The sequence below is a fragment of the Atractosteus spatula genome, chromosome 6 (genome assembly GCF_055471065.1).
Source record: "Atractosteus spatula isolate fAtrSpa1 chromosome 6, fAtrSpa1.hap1, whole genome shotgun sequence".
Classification (NCBI taxonomy): Eukaryota; Metazoa; Chordata; class Actinopteri; order Semionotiformes; family Lepisosteidae; genus Atractosteus; species Atractosteus spatula.
Genome location: NC_142711.1, coordinates 39,248,927 through 39,270,487, shown reverse-complemented (window position 1 = coordinate 39,270,487; position 21,561 = coordinate 39,248,927). Strand labels below are relative to the sequence as shown.

At 36.8% G+C, this 21,561-nt stretch overlaps 2 protein-coding genes across 5 annotated transcripts in view; one reads left to right on the top strand and one right to left on the bottom strand.

Moving 5' to 3' along the window:
• The window catches only part of slc12a7b (solute carrier family 12 member 7b), a 168,319-nt gene that overhangs the window by 111,323 nt on the left and 35,435 nt on the right, over positions 1-21,561 (bottom strand). The gene's annotated exons all lie outside the window — the stretch shown is intronic.
• Positions 14,227-15,008, top strand: LOC148832864 (vimentin A2-like). The gene is given in 3 exon segments (XM_088919034.1): positions 14,227-14,367; positions 14,788-14,890; positions 14,893-15,008. Coding segments are annotated over 3 exon segments (360 nt in total).

Sequence of the window (21,561 nt, the reverse complement as noted above, 5' to 3'; positions counted from 1 at the left end):
GCTGTGGTGTGTTACAGAGAAGTTATGGCCTTCAAAGGAATAATCAGCTCACAGCACAGATCTGAGAAAGAGGATGTCATTAGTATCACATGAATGGAAACAGCTGCAAAAATGTGGAAAACTAAATCTGATGTTTCTGGAGTTATGAACATTTAAAGCAGCACTTTAAATAGAGGTATGTACTCCTTAAATCAGGCATTTCAGCAAAGCACAGTAAATAACACTTAATAAGCAGACAGCACTGAAAGCTCACTTGACAGTAAATTGCTGTTGCTTATGTGTCTACTGTTATCTACAGATGGAAGGGAGAGGCAATAAGTAGCAGGATTTTTACTCACATGCTAGGTACTGCTTTGTATCTCTGCATCATCCACCCAAAGCTACTGTGTTAATGGAAACAATCCTAACTTCAATATTTAAGAATTGTCAAAAGTAATGAAGCTTTGCCAGACATGGGATATTTACATTATTACATTAAACTAAGTCCTTACCAGTGCCACTTCAGGATGTTAAAGAAGTGTGTTTAGGAATAAAACTTTGAAGTGTGTTTTACAGGAATCGTTTTCAAAATAAATAAAACAACAAAAATCAGCCCAGCAGATAGTATATAAGCATCAGGTAACACTAATTAGGAAAGTGTCTATAGTATTAAATGGCTGCATTTGCTATTTTTAAATACTAAAGCCTAACTCTTTCAGACTTATAAGCTGCCTAACTAACAGGATGTTGGGATGAGTGTGTTTGTGAAATGCTGCTATTACTGTAATCCCTTTATATAACACGGTGAATCTGGTCTCAACAGTCATACACTGAAATGAAGTCAAACCAGGTAAATATATAAGCAACAGTGTAAACGTATATATACAAAATATCTATATAACTAGTAAGAGATGGAATCCAGTTTATCTAAAAGACGCCTCAGCTTTTTCTAGAGAAAACTTATGGAAGGAAAGAGCAGTGGCTCTCTAGGCAAGGACTCACCCAGCTGGGCTCCACTCTCCCCTACATCGTGCTCAGTCATGTTGCAAGACTGGGTGTCGGTCAGCTCAGATGATGTGTCCAGAAATGAGGAAGATGCAGTGAGCAGGTGTTTCTCAGGCATATGATGAATATCCCTCACGCTGTAAGGAGCTCAGTGAACTGTGGCTCAGTGATAAGACACAGCTTTTGCAACACTGAGGGAGATGGCACGGCACCAGCTCCTGAGATCCTGATTCCTGATCAGTGCAGCAAAGGGAGGAGGGTACTGAAGCTCACAAGCCTTGGGGTTGTGGAAATTAACCTGAATGTGATCATACATTTTCTTTACTGAGCTCCCTACTCCCCTGGCACACGCCTCATCAAACGTGATGGCAACCTCAGTTCAGAATGCTTTTAGTAACAGCATTTGGTCCCAAAACAACATCCCTGCCTTTCAAGCAGTTGTTTTCAAACAATATGTCTGTATCTGCACAAAACCTGCTCCTCAGGTGTGCGTTACTATGTTTTTCAGGAATTTAAAGACACAAACCACTCAGAATAAATCTTGGACAACTGCTAACTTTAAAAGGGCAACACAGAATTAAAGAAAAACTAAAAGTACTGAGCTGCTTATCACTGATTTTCTATTAAGCCAGTAGAACTTGGACATGGTTCTATGTATCCATCTAATGGGTCCACAGATGCAAAGCAAACCTTTTAACCTCTAGACCAGAGGTTCCAAACCTATTACAGCTCGCAGCCCTCATGACAAACCATATCAACTTCCGCAGCCCATACAAGGACCAGGCCATCCTCACTGTTTTGAAATGGACTAGCGCTATACCTCATTCAGTAGCCTAACCGACACCGGTAATCAGAGAAAATACACATATACAGTGCCCTCCAGAATTATTGGCACCCTTGGTAAAGATGAGCAAGAAAGGCTATGAAAACATGTCTGCGTTGTTTATCAGCTTGATTTTACATTGAAAATATGAGAGAAATCTAACCTTTCAGTTTGGTAAAATTATTCAAAGAAAAAACAATCCTCATAAAAAAATAAACATTTTCTCAAAAACACATGTGTCGCAATTATTGGCACCCCTGCATTTAGTACTTTGTGTACCCTCCCTTTGCCAAGATAACAGCACTGAGTCTTCTCTTATCATGCTGGATGAAGTGGGAAAACACATATAAAGGGATCTGAGACCACTCCTCCATACAAAATCTCTCCAGATCCTTCAGAGTCCTTGGTCCTTGCTTGCAGACTCTCCTCTTCAGCTCACCCCACAGGGTTTCCAATGGGGTTTAGGGCAGGGGACTGGGATGGCCACTGCAAAAGCTTGATTCTGTGGTCAGTGAACCATTCCTGTGTGGATTTGGAGGTATGCTTTGGATAATTGTTCTGCTGGAAGATCCAACCATGACCCAGTCTTAGCCTCCTGGCAGAGGCAGACAGATTTTGATCTAAAATCTCCTGGTATTCGATGGAGTTCATGATGCTATGTATCCTAACAAGATTCCCAGGGCCTTTGCAAGGTGAACGGCCCCACAACATCACAGATCCACCACCATACTTCACAGTGGGGATTAGGTTCTTTTCTGCATGACCTTGACTCTTTTTATGCCAAACCCACCTCTGGTGTTTGTTGCCAAAAAGCTCTATTTTTGTCTCATCTGACCATAGAACCCAGTTCAAATCAAAGTTCCAGTGATGTTTAGCAAACTCCAGGCACTTACGTTTGTGGTTTGACGACAGCAGAGGCTTTCTTCTGGCAAGCCTTCCAAATAGTATGTTGGCATGGAGGTGGCGTCTAATTGTAGTTTTGGAAACTTGGAGACCCCAGGATGCAATCAACTCCTGCAATTGTCCAACTATTATCCTTCAAGCACGTTTTTCCTCTCGAACCATCTTCCTCATTGTGTGTGGGGGCAAAATACACTTGTGTCCTCTTCCAGGCAGGTTCGTCAGAGCTCCAGTGGTTTGAAACTTGTTAATTATTGCCCTGATAGTGGAGATGGGTATTTTCAGGTGTGAATCTATTTTTTATAGCCATTGCCTGATATATGAAGGTCAACAACCCTTTGTCTCATTTCAGTTTTGTATTCTCTTGTCTTCCCCATGTTGATGAATGACTAAGGGTGTTTTGCCCGCATGTTACCTCATATTTTACCCCAGTGAAACAGGAAGTCATGGATGACCACTTAAGAGTTCCTAAAGACTCAGGTGTGCTTAAAAAACATAAAATATGAATGGGAATATATATTAATTAGATCACCCTGAAAGGTTAGATTTCTCTTATATTTTCAGTGCAAGATCAAGCTGATACACAAGAAAAGACATTTTTTTCATAGCCTTTTTTGCTAATCTTTACCAAGGATGTCAATTATTCTGGAGGGCACTGTACAAGCTACAAACATGGCTTTACAAAGACCTTTTATTGATTACAGAACGAGTCCAGTCAGCACCTCACAAAAAATAAATAAAATCAATTTAAATAAAAATAAAAAATATTGTAAAAACTAAGGCACCGGTACTGCTCTTTCTTTATTATGATATCTCACACAATAAACTCTAGCCTTGTCAAAAACAAAACTGAATAGGCGGGATCAAAATGAACTGAAAATTTATCCAGAAGTGTGGGGTAGCCTTCTTTGCCAATGAACTTATGAAGATGCTGAGAAACAAAAATATGCACAATAACTATCACAACAATTATAAAACAGAAGTAGATGTTAACTCCCCATCTGTTACATTATATTCAACAGGAAGGTTTTCCAATGGACGCATGAATGCACAGTCACTCTATAGCCTACAACTAGCCTGGCAGTAAACACACACACCTTCTTTCTGGCTCACTTAGTGAGAGGTGCTGTTTGACAGATACCAAATGCTGGATGTCGGGCTGCAGAGAGGAAAGCTGCAAGCGGAGGTTTGGCTCAAGCTTAAGCTTACTCCTGTATTTGGTCTTTAGTGCCACCAGCGCAGAAAATCCAGTTTCACAAAGATATGTTGTCAGAAATGGCATAAAATATCTCAATGCTTTGTCCAAAAGATCAGGATACTCCGAAGTAACATGAAGCCAAAAATCTGTTAAGAATTTCTGTGAAAAAATCAATTTCAAAGCACTGTCACAGGTTAGGTCCACAAAGGCTGTCTTGCTCCTTTTCGCTCAAATTTGCGAGGGCCTCTTTGCATAGGTTTACAAAAGGATGTTCAATCCAGCTGAACCAAACATCTGGAGCCGGGAAGTAGTCGTGCAGTTGCGTCCTCAAACTTTGCATCTGCTCTGTAATTAACCGAGTTTGCAGCTGGTACTGTAGCTTCATTTGTTCTTTTGATAGAAAATCAGACAAATTTTCAAATGAGCCGTAGTTTCACTGGTCGATACGTTTGGCCCACATTTCCAGTTTCTTTATTGTGGCTTCTATTTTAGTTTGGACGTGAACAATCGTCACTGCTTTACCTTGAAGAATTTGATAACACTTCGGAACACACAACACGCTGCGGCAGTGGCTCGTTCTCAGTTCCTACGCACGTAAAGCCCAGAGCCAGGTACTCACTGCTATATTTTCTCTTTTTTAGCTTGGGTTTGGATTTTGGGTTATGTGTATGAGACACTGAAGCGGTTTCTTTGCTTGTAGATGGGCCTCTGTGTCTTTCCTCATAAGAGAACCAAACGCAAGCAAGGACCTTGGTTTAACGTCTCATCCAAAAGATGGCGCCAACAACAGTATAGTGTCCCCGCCACTATACCGGGGCATTAGGACCCACACAGACCGCAGGGTGGGCGCCCCCCGCTGGTCCCACTAAGCAATCAGCAGGTATAATGCTTATGTATACACACTGGAAATTAGTTTAAAAAACATGATATCACTCATTATTTTTTCAGAAAACTTTATCTTCTGCAGAGCTAAACTTCTGATCCTATAAACAATTTGAGTGTGTAAACTCAATCAAATATTTTTCATCTGGCTACTGTGACTTCCAATGCAATTAAAAACATATGTAAGCTGACATTCAATAACAATGTTTTTGTAATAAATACTTGAATGTGTCATTTAGCCCCATAAAGGGTGAACAAGTCTGTTAAGGATGTAGTCTCTCTGTGCATCCACTCCATTTTATAGCACCTTGTGGCACCATGTACAGTACACATGCAAGGGTCTTGTTTGTAGATTACAGTTCGGCCTTTAATACAATTGTCCCCCAGAAGCTTACATGGGTGTAAGTCAACCAATGTATATCTGGATTTTTATCAGAAAGGAGGCAGGTGGTCAAGTTTCATAAGAAACTCTCACATGTTTTTAAATCTGGGTACCCACCAAGGCTGCTATCACCAAGACATCACCATGTCTGCATTCTACCACCGAATCTATGAAATTAGTGAAATGAATGCAGATGATACTACCTAGGGCTAATAAAAAAAACAATGAATCTCCTAACAGAAAGGAGGTCACTGCTGCAACCAAAACAATCTCCACCTCACTATAAGTAAAACCAAAGTTATTATAGTTTGAGGTAGTCTTTGATTTGAGATGTGACAGGAATCAAAAATCAATGTCTTGTGATTGATAGCCAGATAGTGGTGAGGATATATGCCTTTAAGTTTCCTGGCACAACAAGCTCCTCTACCTTTAAATGGAAAGCCAATGTACACCATACAGTGAAAAAAGCTCATCACAGACTATTTTCTCAGGGAGCTGAGAAAGTTTGGTGTGCCTCAGCAAGCCATAGGCCATTTTTACACGGCAACAAATGAGAGCATGTCAGCTTCTTATGTTGATGTCTGGTTAGGGAACCTAACCCCTCAGGAGAGAAAACTGCTGGAAAGAGTGGTCCCCACAGCTTCTAAAATAACTGTTGCTTCCATATATGCCACAAGTTTAAATCATATAAAACTCTAAGGATTATTATTACCACTCCCACCCACCTTTTCCCTTGTTTGAGCTTATTCCCTTGGGAAAAAGTTGAAGATGTATCAAATCTATAACAGAGAGGTTCCAGTAGATCGCCTGTCCTGAGACTATTCCGTCTCTAATACATAATTATGTTTTAGTGATTTTACTTGAGGAATTTAAAATATTCCACATAGTGAAGTATTGTGCACTCGATTGAATGGATTTCTATCTTCACTGTAATGTAGCATTGCATTATATTTGTGTATTATACTGTAATGCCATCCAGGGCGTGGAGTCCCTGAGGAGTAGAGTTCTCATCATGGGGTAAGAGTTGCTAGGCAACCAAAGCTGAATGGAGCTTACAAGTCAGCTGTGGGAGGTCTTTAAGAACACGCTGAGTACTTTCCTGGAGTAGCGATCTCCCCAGATCCCCCATCACACATACTGTACAAGGAAGCAGCAGACATAACACAGATGTGTGTAGAGTCGATGTTTACAGAGTAGCGTGTCAGCTTAACTGCAGAGTTGAAGCAAATGAGAAAGAATAGATCACGTTCTGCACTGTGAAAGAGAAAGCAGACTAGTGGGCTACAGCTTTAGTTATCCTGAGTAGGGGAGGGTTTTCCACATTGATCCTGGAGGGAATCGAGAAGAATAAATGCCCAGAAAGGACAGAGAAGCACACCCAATCCAGAGGGGATTGTCCAATGGAGAAAGACCAGTTTTAAGAGTAAGCCTGTTTGGCATGTGAGATGGTGGACATGCCTGTTTTGTGCCTACAGTGGCAACCCCAGTGGTATCACAATATGTATTATGTAATTTAGTTTTTTTCTTCTTTTTTTGTCTCACTGACTTTTTGCATATCTGATAGTTTAAGTGAAGTTTCAGTGCACCTCAAAAAATTCCAAACAACACAAAGGGTTGGTTTGGCAATAAAGTTGACTTTGACTTTGAACATATAGTGACAGTGCATGTGCGCCAAAGAGCTCAATGGGGAATAAACAAAATCTACCAGCCTGGGTATAGTGGATTTCACCCCAATGTTTACCTGGTGAAAGCAGAAAAGAAAAACAGAACGAAGAATATGAAAATAAAGATATACAAGTAAAGATACACAATAAAATGCACAAAACGTATATGCTGCTTGTAAGACATATTTATGGGACCTAGGAGTTTGAATCCCAACAACTACACTGGTATGTTGGGTCTGAGCAGAAATATCAATTAGAAAAGGATGCAGCAAATCCAATTCCTAGCATTTAAATTAGAGGACAAATTACATGATTAGGCAGTCTGATGTTATCACAGAAATTGTATCTTCTTACGCATGGGCTAAAAGTCTTCTGTAACTCAGGCCTCACCAAGAAATTTAACTTTACTTTAGATATTAACAGTGTTGTGAGTTCAGTGCAGAGCAAGCTGCAAAGCTGTGGCATGCATTGTGCCAGATGGAACTGGACTGAGAAGGTAATACCCACATGGTGAGCTATCCTAGACTCTCACAAAAGTTCTCAAAACCACATCCAAAACACATTGTAAGGTTTTATTATCACAGTTAATAAAACTACTACAGCTACACTGATGTTCTTTAAAAATGATCACAAAGACCAAGAGAGACTTCATCAATGTGTTATTGTGAGATATACTGTACAAAAGCCTTTAATGTGTTAGGAAACTGGCACATATGAAAGAAAATTTACTATACAGCAAAATAATTGCCACTGTTATAGCTTTGCTTTTGTTTCTTCCTCCAAATTCACAGCCCACTGGGAAGTAATTCAGTCAGATTTAATTTTTCTTGTTACTTTTTAATGTAATTTTGAATGTACTTGGTTTTTGCTGTGTTCTAAGGCTACAGTTCAAGACAAGTCCTTTGGACTTTTCTAAGATATCAATATGTAAATTACTAGATAAACACAAAACAAATACAATGTGTAACACAGTGTAAGAACACTGATCATCATCGTTGATGTACTGGATAAAAGTAAATAAACACATTCGCTCATTTAAAAAATAAAATACTGTTTCAGCAAGATAAGTTAGCTTTGAGTTACTTACTCAGAACATTTTGAAAAATGGATCTTGTTTTGTTGTATTTAATTCACTGCACAATAAACAGCACAGTAAATAATTAGAACAGCAATGTTACATAATACATTTTCAAGCATGACTGTCCACTGTCCTAGGAAGGTCATTAAAACAGCTCCATAGGGATGGACCACAGCATAAACACAGAAACAGAGATACAGAAAATAGTAAAACACATTAAAAGAAGAAGGATGATTATGAAGTTTTTTCTTCATTATTAAAACTCCTTTCTAACCAGACTGAGTACTGTAAAGAGTAAGTATTATTACAGGAGAGCTTGCAGTCTTATTTATTTTAGGAAATTCTTATTTACTATATTGTGGAATCCTCAGGATAAAGAATATCTATCCTATATTAGTGATGCATTATTAGAAAATGCGGAAATTCCGTTGTGGACATCAGTGTTTTAGAGAAAGAGATTAAGTCCTGGGTAGTATCTGTATTTGTTAGGAATTCCGGAATTTTCTAAGTCTAAAATACATAGGACTCTAAAACCCAATGACTGTACTTATCTATTTATAGAATAACTGATGCGTAGTAGAGTTTATTTTTTAATGATATCTGTTTTGTCTAAGTTTGTGTTTTATTATCTATTATCAGACTTTGACAAAGAATTAAAGAGCACACATGCCTCATAATGTTCTGTAATCCTTGATTTTATGTAATGAAATTACTCATTTAAAGAATAGTAACCTGTCGTTAGGATCTGATTTTCATATTGATTCAATCATTTATTTTACACATTTATAATTTATTACACCACCAATTTGTAAAAATACATACATAAGAGATTAAGTGCACTGCATTTGCGTCCCAGAACTTTGAAAAGCAAGCAAGTCAATTCTACAGAAGTGCCCCAAATGTAGCACTGAATGAACAAAACACATCTCCAGACTGCAAGAGATAATACTGAAATTTGAGCATCAAATTTTACTTTAAAGGCTCTGCCTGCCTCAGCACAATTCAAGAGACAGTGATTCAGAACAGCATTTCTTCCTAACCGACATCCTTTTGCTTAACTGTTTTGTTTGTAAAAGCAAACACCCTGCTTGTGGCCTCTAAAAAGAATTCACCATGGACTGTACAGAATAGCATATAGGGATAATAGTGATACTGCCCACTGTGTGTATAAGTGTACTAAAGTCTACCCTTCTAAAAGCCTGCTACAATAAACCTATGCTAAAAATGTGCATTTACTATAGAGGTGCTCTGTTTTGCCACAGTTGCCAACATTCTGTATAAAACTGGGCCTGCACAGAATTACACCCAAATTAGGTAGGGTGACATTTTCAGAGAAAAAAATTGAGGGCTTATCATTTAGAGCACATTACAGCTGTGCAGTTGAAGAGCTGGAGAGGTGAAAGGGTTAGGAAGCAGGCTGTGTTACACACAGATATCTCAGGAATGCAGATCAACCTTAAAAATTAAGTGAGAAAATGGCATACAGTAGGTTGGGATAACACTGTCCTTTGTTCCTTAAGTCAGGATCGAGTAACTCACTGGTTATGTACAGATCCAGCCATTCAGAATACACGCCAGATAACAGAGTACATTTTGTCGCGTGCTACAAGACACTGCACGTTTTAAAAAATATTCAGTTGTTGGACTGCACTTTTTGTAAAACCGCCAGGTGGAGCACGTGAAAGCTTAACGTGGCATTTGGGCTGACGTCAGAAAACGCCTGGTTTCAAATCTCGGTCAATGCCGAGGGACAATCTTTTTCTAATTATAGATTTAAGTTGTATACTGTTTAGACTTTTATTAATTTTAAACTGTATTTTACAGTATTTTCAATATTAAATTAATTAAAAAAGAGAGTAGCTTTTTTACAAAAACAACATTACTCAGTTTGATATATGAAAAATAATTTATTATTCTACTATGGCTTGTTGTGGATCAACGTGCTTCTTTTAGGCTTACATCTGCATTGAGATCATCTATATCTGTGCCTTAATGAAAATTTCAGCAATGAGTAATCAGGATAACTTAACATTAAGTTTTGAAAAATATATTTCACACATACTGTACTGTAGTGGCTTTAAAGCTACAGTTTGGTATATCTGTGGACCTGACTTCAAGGGATTCTTGTGTGTGGAACGCTGGGAGAAAAGACCCAAAGGGGGTTTTGTTTTGATTACACTATAAATCACTATGAATCAGTCCCTGAGGCATATCGTCCAAATTTCAAAATTATAAGAAAATTAAACCTTTCTTGAGTCTGCACAAGAGAAAAGGGTACCTTTGAGAAGTCATGTACTGTTTGCAAAGTAGTGGATTTTGACAAAGAGCTAATTTTGCTTGAACAATGTAAAATCTGTCTGTACTGTAGCTTTCATTTAATTATTTAATTGCTCTTACAAGCACTTCCGTTTGATAATTTGGGAAAGTTGAGGAACATATCCATAACAAGAATACTTCCTAAGAGGGTCAGGCATGCTTTTGACAAATGGACACGAAACGTAGACTGCAGAGGAAGTTGATGAAGTCAATAGACTCACTAAATATACACTGTTGAATGTTTACATAGATACTGAAATGGCATTAAACATATTTTAATCATATTTTAATTGAAACATATTAAACATAAATGTATGTTAGATTTTGTATAGTTGCTAGCATTAAACAGTGTGTTGGATGCACATAAACATAAGGAATAAGCAGACATACAGTAGCTGATACTGATCCACAGATCCACAGCATCTTAAAATTTTTATACAGATGTAGCCATTCAGAATGCACGGTAAAACCCCGTAATGCGGGAATGGGGCTGCAGGCTAGCGCGGCACGTGATGTACTGTCCAAAGATGATGAACAGGCTGTACTTGTGGTGTATTAGACGTTAGTGAAACGATTTCTTCACTTAATCTCTCTACTGTACACATTTAATAGGAATATTAATATTGAATTGTAAAACAAAACAATGTTTACATAGATACTGAAATGAGATTAAAGATATCTTAATTGCATTTTAATAAAAATGTATTAAACATAAATGTATTTTAGATTTTGTGTAGTTGCTAGCATTGAACATTGAACTGTGTTGGATGCACATAAATAGAAGGAATAGGCAAATATAGAGTAGCTGAGGCTGATCCAGGAAGCCAGCATCTTAAGATGTTTATATTTAAGGCAATTTGTTTAAATAACAAACTAGCTATATATACAGATGTGCCAGAGAGGTGGAAAGGCTGTTTCCTTAAGTGAGTAACTGCTGACATCTCATAGTGGGTTTTTATCATTGTCTATAGTTACTTGGTATCTTTAGTTCCATCTATTTTCTGATCTCTTTATCTAGTACAGGGGAGCTTGAACCTATCCCAGCAAGCAACAGGCGCATGGCAGGATACTCCCTCGAAGTAACACCAGTCAATCACAGGGCACACACAGACACAAACACACACACTCACACCAGGGCCAATTAACCTACCAGTATGTTTGGACAGTGAGAGGCAATCAGATCACCTGAGGAAACCCATGTGAACCCAGAGAGAACTCCACCCATATAGTACCCCAGAAATTGAACCTAGGGCCCCAGCACTGTAAGACAGCAATGCTAACCTCTGTGTAGTTCAAAGATTTACATGCATAATCTAATTCTGAAAGCCACTGATACATCTGGTGCTATTGTTGTATTTCTGAAAAAAGATAAGAAAAGCATGCTAACCACTGTGTCACCCTATTCTTTTGGTAATACATTTTATTTATATAAAGAGATACAATCTAGAACAGTTTGTGGCATTTGTATAGATGGAACGGATCTAAAATTTATTTAAAAAATACAATGATTAAAATGTATACTCTTTCCAGGTGTAATGTCATTAGGAAGTACAGATGCAAAATGCAGGGTACAACTCCGCACCGCACACAATTAACCACAGGTCACTGCGTTGTACCGTGGTACAGGATTGGCTGGCCAAAATAACCAAAAGGGGCACTCGTGGTGCATTGGTTGTTAGTGAAAAGATTTAATCATTTAATCTCTCTGTTAGTATTACTGTATTCCACTTTCTTTGTAAACACGTTTTATTTTTAATTTGACTCATTCATACATGATGAATTGTGAGACAGTGATAGATGGAGACAAGATGGAGGTTTCTTGTCAAAACAACATTCCCAAGAATGCAGTGGGAAATAATGTACTGTACCACCCTTAGTCACCTGACCAGCAAGCCAGAATTACGTACTATCCCTACATCTGTGAAACACCTGATCCTGTATTCTTCATAGATGAAAATGAGTCACCTCTTGACTGGGAAAGCTTTAAAGAAGTTTACATTTTTATTTTCAACAAATTGTAAATATAACATTTACATTGGCGTTTTACTCCTTACGGTAACTGTAACAAATTGTCACGTTTTAAACAATCATGTTGTTCTCATCCAATCTAAGGTTTGATGTTTTTTTTATTTTAAAAACCATGACATGCAAGTGTGAAGTAGAATTAACAGCTTCAGATTTAAAAGGTTATTAATAATATCTTCAGTGGCACATTAACATTGGAATATTCTTCCAAGTGTAAAAAGCTTGCTAAACTAAAAATTAGACAGAAGAAGAGTATTTAGACAATGTTGTGAGGCTCTGGCAGAATTTTTCGGTAAACTGAAGAGTTATAGAGGAGACACGTTACAAGTGTAACTCTTTTTACACTTGTAAAAAAACATTCCAATGTTAATGGAATACATTACATATATACAGTTTATATAATAAGTTTATGTTCCTAAATTAATATCGTTTATGACCTTCAGACGCGTTATGCTCCTCTTCTTTTTATGCTCAGCAACTAAAATTTCCCTTTAGTTGTAAAATTCTATATATTCAATACTAGGTGGATTAAAACATGCACAGTAAAGAGATTAAATTATTAAATCTTTTCACTAAAAACCAATGCACCACAAGTGCCCCTGTCGGTCATTTTGGCCAGCCAATCACGTACCACAGTACGACGCAGTGACCTGTGGGTAATTGCGGGGTTGTACTGTGCATTTTGAATGGCTGCATCTGTATCTGGATGAATTATTATGCGTGATGTTTTCATGAGCAAGGATTTCTTCGCAGAATTCTTTAAACTAAACAACAATCGCCAGTAATCGGAGAACAGCTTATCAGTATGCCGCATGTGTAGAAACAGTTTGTTATTATAGCATGTTGCGAATGTGATGTGCCTCTTTCACAGGTTTACATCTGCATTAAGAACATCTTTATTTTGTACAAATTTCAGCAATGAGTAATTTAACTTTAAATTTGGATTAAGAAAAATATTACACAAATACTATATATATTCAGATATATATTATATATTAATATTTATACAGTATACATCACACTGTCTTCCTGTGATTGGCTTGTGTGTAACAGTGGGAGGAGAGACCTGGCGGAGGCAGGGCAGAGTCACTGAGACATACTATCCAAGTTTCAGACTTATAAAAAACTGACCTTTGATGAGTTTCCTCGAGAGAAAGGTGCTTTTTCAGCAGTCTGAAAAGTAGCTGAATTTCACAAACAGCTAATTTACATTGTATCTGATGGTACTTTAGATAATAATAATAATAATAATAATAATAATAATAATAATTGCTTACACTTATATAGCGCTTTTCTGGACACTCCATTCAAAGCACTTTACAGGTAATGGGGACTCTTTTTGAGAAAATGACCACAGAGAGTCAGGACCTCAGTTTTACATCTCATCCAAAGGACGGCGCCTGTTTACAGTATAGTGTCACTATACTGGGGCATTAACACCCAAACAGACCACAAGATGATCACCCTCTGCTAGCCCCACTAACATCTCTTCCAGCAGCAACCTTAGTTTTTACCAGGAGGTCTCTCATCCAGGTACTGACCAGGCTAACAACTGCTTAGTTTCAGTGGGTTGCCAGTCATGAGCTGCAAGATGATACGGCTGCTGGCTGCTGCTTCAAGTGTGAAGAAGGCTCCACAGCCGAAACGTTGTGTTTTCTTTCTTCTCTTTTCACCATGGAATAAACCTATTACTTGTTCCTTTGCAGCCTACGCATGCTGACGCAGCTACCCACCTGAACCACTTCTTATGTTTACCTATGTGGATTAACTTGTTTTCTATTGCTTAATGTTATGGGGCACCTTTTCAATTCTACATAATCTACTTGTACCACTTCTTAATTCCTCATTTTTAGCATGGTTTTTTTTAGCACCCCCCTCCTTACAAGTGTGTGAATTGTGTGACTTTAGGTAACTTATAGATTGCCAAATGGTCTTTTGGGTCTTGGCTCATGATCTAATACCACATTGTTCATCATGAATTTCTTGCATTTTGTGGACCTTACGGATGCTGCTGCCCGTAATAATGAAGCCCTTCGCCAGGCCAAACAGGAGTCCACTGAGTATAGCCGACAGGTGCAAGCTCTCACCTGTGAAGTGGATGCACTCAAAGGAACCGTAAGCAACTTCCATGGCTCCAGTACTAGTGAAATGCTTGCAGGGCCTCTGAAACTACCCTTTGGTGTAATTATTTTTTCTAGAAATGTTCTCAAAACCTTTCACCCATTGTCATTTTACATTTAGCAACCATACTATTGCTCCAGTACTAGGAATATTTTCAAGATAAATTCAGTATTCAAATTTACCTGGTATAGGTCCCAATTCATGTTAATCTTTTCATTTGTGCTTTACTGATGTACCTGCAGTGTCCGCCTTTAGGCCAAAAAAAGGGATTAAGATCTTGTACACATTCCTTCATTTTTCGGTGTGGGAAATATCTTAAATCTGAAGCAGTTTACCCTGATGTTTGGTAACTGATTATATAAATGCTGCAAGCTTTCTGGCATATAGCAAAAGTTAGATGAAATTGTTTTCCAGAATGAGTCTCTGGAACGGCAGATGCGTGAGCTGGAGGAAAACTTTGCCCTGGAATCCTCCAACTACCAGGACACCATTGCCCGCTTGGAGGATGACATCCGCAACAAGATGAGATGTCGCGTCACCTGCGCAAGTACCAGGACCTGCTTAGTGTAAAGATGGCTCTGGACATAGAGATAGCTACCTACAGAAAGCTTCTGGAGGGAGAGGAGAGCTGGTGAGCACAGCCTACTCCCTTTTTGGTCCTTTTCATGAGGTCTTGTGGGATGCTTTTTGTACAAATCCATTTTTGTTATGCGTCACTGTTCAAACTGAATGTTAATAATAATATCTTCCATATCGCATTAAAATTGGAACCTTTTTTACAAGTATAAATCTATCTATTTTCTAACTCCCTTATCCAGGACAGATAGCAGTCTCACCTACAATACTTAGTTAATTTGTTTACGATTTTGACAGAATTCAGAATGCTTCGACTGATGCTTAAAAATGTAAGATAATGAGTACTGTGGCGAAAGCGCTATTGAGCACAGAACATCTTTCCGCCTGTGGAAAGATTAGCATATGTAGTTTATTCTTATCTGTGTGAAAACAGGAAATACAGAGGGAGTTTCATAAATTATAGAGAGGTCTGGAACACCCTGTCTCAAAAATAGGCGTTTTAACCAGCAAAGGTTGTGAAAACAGTGACAAATCACTCCAAACAAAACACAATTTCGAACTACAAGCAATTTGAAATTATTAGTTGTTATTAATAAATAATTTAACTTTGAATATGTTGTGATATTTAGAAATACCAAACAATTCAATATAGTGTCCATAATATTTACTATTTTAAAGGCAAACACGTTCAGTGACATAAGCAGTATTGCTGAGGTCCACCGCTCCTCTCAGTGACGCCTCTTCTCTGACGGAGCTCAGTGGGTGGTGTGCTGTTTCACACTACTGTAGGAAATGCGTGTTATGTTTACAAAATTAAAGTGTTTAAAAAAACTTACAGCTTACACAGAGATTCTAAGCTGATCATGAGGAAGAAAAATCACCTGTTTTTTGTGCATAAAATTGTTTTTAACTATCTAAAGCCTTTTTTAATGGATTTTAAAGTCATGCAATGTCTATTTTAGCCAAAGACACGTTATTGTTGCCTATTTTTTTTAAATTAAAAGAATCAGTTGTCCATTTTACCATCCAATATTATGTTACATTTTTATGTTTTTGAAAGACTTCAGAATGCTTCAATTGATGCATAAAAAAGCATTATCCGTTCTCCCGTTATGAAGTCGCTTACACATGGGATCTGCTTTATTCAAACTAAGGTTTCTAAAAATGTAATACCAGGTACTAGATATTGTTTAAGTAAAAGCTGTGAAAATTTTCCCAAATCGCAATCTTTAAATTGCCTATATGATTTAAAGGCTCTGTGTCATTTTTCATAAAGTTACTGACATCTTAAAAATCGTGTCTCATAAATAGGCATTTTAATAAGTGAAGGTTGTGAAAACTGGAGAAAACAAATGACTCTTGAAAAAGATACAAGAAGTTTGAAATTATTATTATTAAATTAATACTGTTAATAATGATCAGACACATTATTATAGTTTCAGTGGTATTTTTAATACCGCTTTGTTATTCTCGATTCTAATTATAATATATATGATTTCATTTTAAGGCCTGTTGTAAAGGCTTGTGTTAAATTGCCCCACTGAATTCAGAGTTAATTTAATTTAATTAAACCGGTTGAACTGGTTTTTACTCCCACTGATTGACAGTATTCATGTTTGTTCATTCATGTTATTTCATAATTAATATTACTTAACATTGAATATGTTATAATATTTAAGAAAGCAAATTAATATAGTGTACATAATATTTACTATTTTATTTTTTAAAAAGTCTTTGTTTGTTAGAAGAAAAACTTCTGCCCTAAGCAGGTAATTAACTCAGTTCTTCTAAATAGCACTCCTATTGAGGAACTCACTGTGCTATTAGGCCTCTCAAAAACAGACCTGAAACTAAAAGCTTAAAAATGTTTTGAAAGTAATTATGCGTGAATGAGTCAAATTAAAAATAAAAACACATTTATAAAAAAAGTGGACTACAGTAATAATACCAGCTATATACATTTTTTAGATCTTTAAATTACCCATTAAATGACCCATTTTGAATGGCTGCATCTATAGTTTATTCTTATCTGAGTAAAGACAGAAAATACAGAAAGAGTTTCTCAAATTAAAGAGAGGTTGAACCCAATAAGTCTGTGTTATTCTGCTTTATATGGTCTGGTGTTTCACACACATACTGTACAGTAGCTTTTGAATTATGTTTAAATAAAAGCTGTGAAAATCTTCACAAATCACAATATATAAGATGCCTATGGTTTAAAGGCTCTATGTTATTTGTTCACAAAGTTATTGACACCTAAAGCACTGTGTCTCATAAATAGGCATTTTAATAAGAAAGTGAAGGTTAGGAAAACTGGAGAAAACAAATGACCCTGAACAAAATATAAGAAGTTTGAGATGATTATTATTAATAAATTAATATTGTTAATAATGATCAGATACTTTATTATAGTTTAGTTTAAGTTTTCTTTTTAATACCACTTTGTTATTTTCAATTATAATATATACAATTTCATTTTAAGGCGTGTTGTAAAGGCTTGTTTTAAATTGCCACATTGGGAAGAATAAAGTATTCTGAACTGAATTAAACCAGTTGAACTGGTTTTTACTCCCACTGTTGACAGGATTCATGTTTTTATAAATATCATTCAACATTGAACATGTTGAACATAAAAATAATAAAAAAGTCAATATAATAACACATAATATTTACAATTTTATTTTTTAAAAAGGAGTCTTTCTTTGTTAAAAGGACAACTTGTGCCCTGAGTGGAAAATAAACACAGACCTTCTCGGTGAGAGACATGCACCAAACCCACTGTACCAGCACGCTGCTCACAAATATAGCTGAAATGGACAAATGTTTCCAAAGTAATCACGAGTGAATGAGTCAAAGAAATTGATGCAGATGTTTACAAAGAAAGTGGAATACAGTAATACTACCAGCTATATAAATATATCATATTGAGATCCTTAAATCAATATCATTATTAATTTATTTAGTTACGCGCTTCTATATTATATTCCCTATTAAGCAAATTCTAAAAAGTACATGTTTTTTTTAACTGAAATAACAACAGCATATTCATGAAAAGGTTAAAACATTATAGCTTTTTATATAGTATGTAAACTTAATACAGTCAAAATGGTTTTGAGTTTAAGGAAACAGCCTTTCCACCTCTCTGGTACATTAGCATACATAACTAGTCTGTATTTAAACAAACTGCCTCTAAAGATAAACATCTTAAGATGATGGCTCTATGGATCAGCATCAGCTATGTTTGCCTATTCCTTCAATTTATGTGTATCCAACACACAGTTTAACGCTAGCAAAATCCAAAATCCAATCCTCATTTCAGTATCTATGCAAACATTTAACAGTTGATATTAAGTGAGTCTGTTAATTTCATCATCTTCCTCTGCAGTCTACATCTCCTGTCCATTTGTCAAAAGCATGCCTAAACCTCTTAGAAAGTCTTCTTGTTATCAGTGTATTCCTCTCCTTTCCCTAAATTATTTTACCTACCTACCGCTCTAGTCTTAACATGCTCCATAAGACCTTACTTTTAACCTGTGTCTTTTCTTCTGCTACATGTTCTGGTGGTGCCAAACAATCTTTGTCTAATTTTAGTACCTGTCATTTCTTGTGGCCTGCAGATAACACTTTTTAAGTCAGTCAGTTATTCTAGATTAAAACTTTTCTCCTACTTTGAAACACTGAAAACCCCCCTGTAATTTTCATCCCTATCCCAGATCCTCTTCATTCTTTATTTCTACTATACAGTTACTACAGGACGTTTCATTTCTTAACTCTACCACTAATAGATAAATGTATTTTGTCCATACATACTGTCATGCTTCTTTTTCAATCTTTCTAGTCTTCTCTTTCAGTGTCTGCAACCTGGCCATCTCTTATTCTAACCATCCTCTAACAAAGCTTTCTGATCTTTAACAGATACTTTACCAAAAAAAAACCCATCAAGAATGTACTTCTATGTCAGCAAACAGCCATATCTCACTGATATCTGCCGGCCATTGCTTTAGCTTACATACAAGATCTCTATACATTGCATTCATTTCTAATAGAAATGAACAACTTTTTTACAAGACCTCTTCAGATATGCTGTTACTAGCCTGCAAATAACTCCTAATGCTTTGCATCCTGCAATAACTCAACCTACAGTTGAATCCTCAAAAATTGCTTAAATCCTCAAAATCCTCAAAATCAAAATCACATATGACATTAAATCGTTTAATTAATTTAATATCATATGTGAGTACCGGCCATGTAGCATTAAAAAAACCTGCATTGTGGAACATCACACTGATTTGGTTTCTTTTAAAGGGAGCTATAGAAATCAGAAAGGCTCTTTTTCTAGAATTAATGACTGCACATCCTGTTAACTGGGGTAATTAAATCTACACTGAGCAATCTCCAGTATGTTCAGAACTTGGCATCCTGACTGGGTCACAGGCAAGCAATCATATTACACCTGTCTTCGAGTCCTTGCACTGCCTTCCAATTAGGTTTTGAAAACTTCAAAATCCTCATCCTCATTCAGTACTTATCTGGCTTATTATCTACTTTCCACCTTGCAACCTTTGTTCGTCTGACTCTGGTCGTCTAGATGTCCTCAAGATGTCTTCAACAGGTGACTGTTCCTTCTCTTGCTGCACCCCAGAGCTCTGGATTTGTAACCCCAGAGCCACCTACTGAGTGCATTTAAATTTAAACTCAAAACCTTTCTTTTTTAGAAAGGTTGTTATTTAGTGTCTGTATCTACTTCATTTTCTAATTTCTGCAGCACTTCTAACTGCTTGTCTTATATGTATTTACTTCTGTAATTTGTGGTCCTTATAACTGTTTTTTTACACCTACTGTACTGCTTTGAGATGCTACTTTTAAAGGTGCTATAGAAAATAAAGTTCACTATTATTGTTAGAGACAAAAATAATCAGATTTTACCTTGTTCAGAAAAAAAGATCTAAACTACACTGCTTTGTCATTCTTCTCACACCCTCTTTGCAAAATGGCTTTGCATACTGCCCTATCTTGTTAGATTTATAGTTATTCTGAATTTTCACTGTTAACATCTTGCAGAAACTCTGCAACAAAATATACACTGACTTCAGTTATGTGTTTATTTAGTGGTTCTATTAGTGACAAAGGCTAAATTACTTTCTTGGAAAATTGTCTTTTATGTGTTGCAAAAAACTGACTTGCTTTAACAAAATATATTTATAAATCCTTTCCTCTGGTAATTTACCTGAATGCCCAACTATTTGAGAAACCTTCTTTTGTTATTAAATTCATATAAGGCTATCTGACAGAATTGCTCTGTTTTTCTGTGTGTTCATTTTCTGACTCTCTATCTCATCAAACCTTCATGCTCTACTTGCCAGAAATGTACCTGTTTATTCAAGACCCTCACTCTCTGCCAAATTTGCTTCAGGTTCACATGTTCTTTTCTAACATACAGCTTTCTGTGCAAGTGTTTGCAAGTGTTCCTTATGAGGTGCCGTTTAGGCCATTATTCAAACGTTACCTCTCATACACACACAAAATGCTCTCACATTCAGAAGTTTTGCTTCTCATATACAGCCAAATGCTCTCACATTCACTTAACATTAGCACCAGTATCAGCTTAGAGGCAGTCTGTACAATACAAACCCCTTACAGAATCTTCAGCAGCAGAAAAAAGTAAAAAGATATTATATGGAATTAGATTTAAAATGGTCATTACTCCAACCTGACATCCCATCTTTGAATTGACTGCAACAACACAAGCCGACACATTACTCAATAGGAACAAGTAATAAGTTTATTCTATGCTGAAAAAAAGAAGAAAGAAAACACAACGTTTTGGCCATGGAGCCTTCTTCAAGTGTGAGCCTCACACCCGAAGAAGGCTCCACGGCCGAAACATTGTGTTTTCTTTCTTCTTTTTTTCAGCATGGAATAAACCTATTACTTGTTCCATTGCACCCTACGCATGCTGACGCAGCTACCCACCTGAACTATTGTTTGTTAATAATGATTTGACAGTTATACCAGTTCTCTGTAAACATTGACTTCCTTTTTGATGAATAAGTGAGCTCACTAGAACTTCCTGTCTAGCACATACGTGTATTAATGACTGCTGAATAGGATCAGAGTTCAATAAGATTAATTGCTTTAAATACCAATAATTTTGCTTGCAGTAAAAGAGTGTATATGTCACTTATTGTTTTTTCCACACTCATCTTGTCCTGCAGACCTATATTGTTCCCAGTGCTGCTGTATTCAAAGCAGAGGAAACACACATGAAGATAAAGAAGCCTTTAAAACAATAATAAAGTGCTCAACAGATCTATACCACTTACAATTTCTATTAAAAACATGCTGAAAAGAGAAGAAAGGAAACAACGTTTCGGATGTGGAGCCTTCTTCGGGTTCCTCACACCCAAAGAAGGCTCCACAACCGAAACATTGCGTTTTCTTTCTTCTCTTTTCAGCATGGAATAAACCTAATACTTGTTTCTTTGCAGCCTATGCATGCTGACGCAGCTACCTACTTGAACTATTAAAAAACTTTTTTGTCAACTGTGCCTTTTGAAAGCAGGCCCATATCTCAAGGCTGGAAAGTTTTGTTACAGTGAGACACCTGAGTTG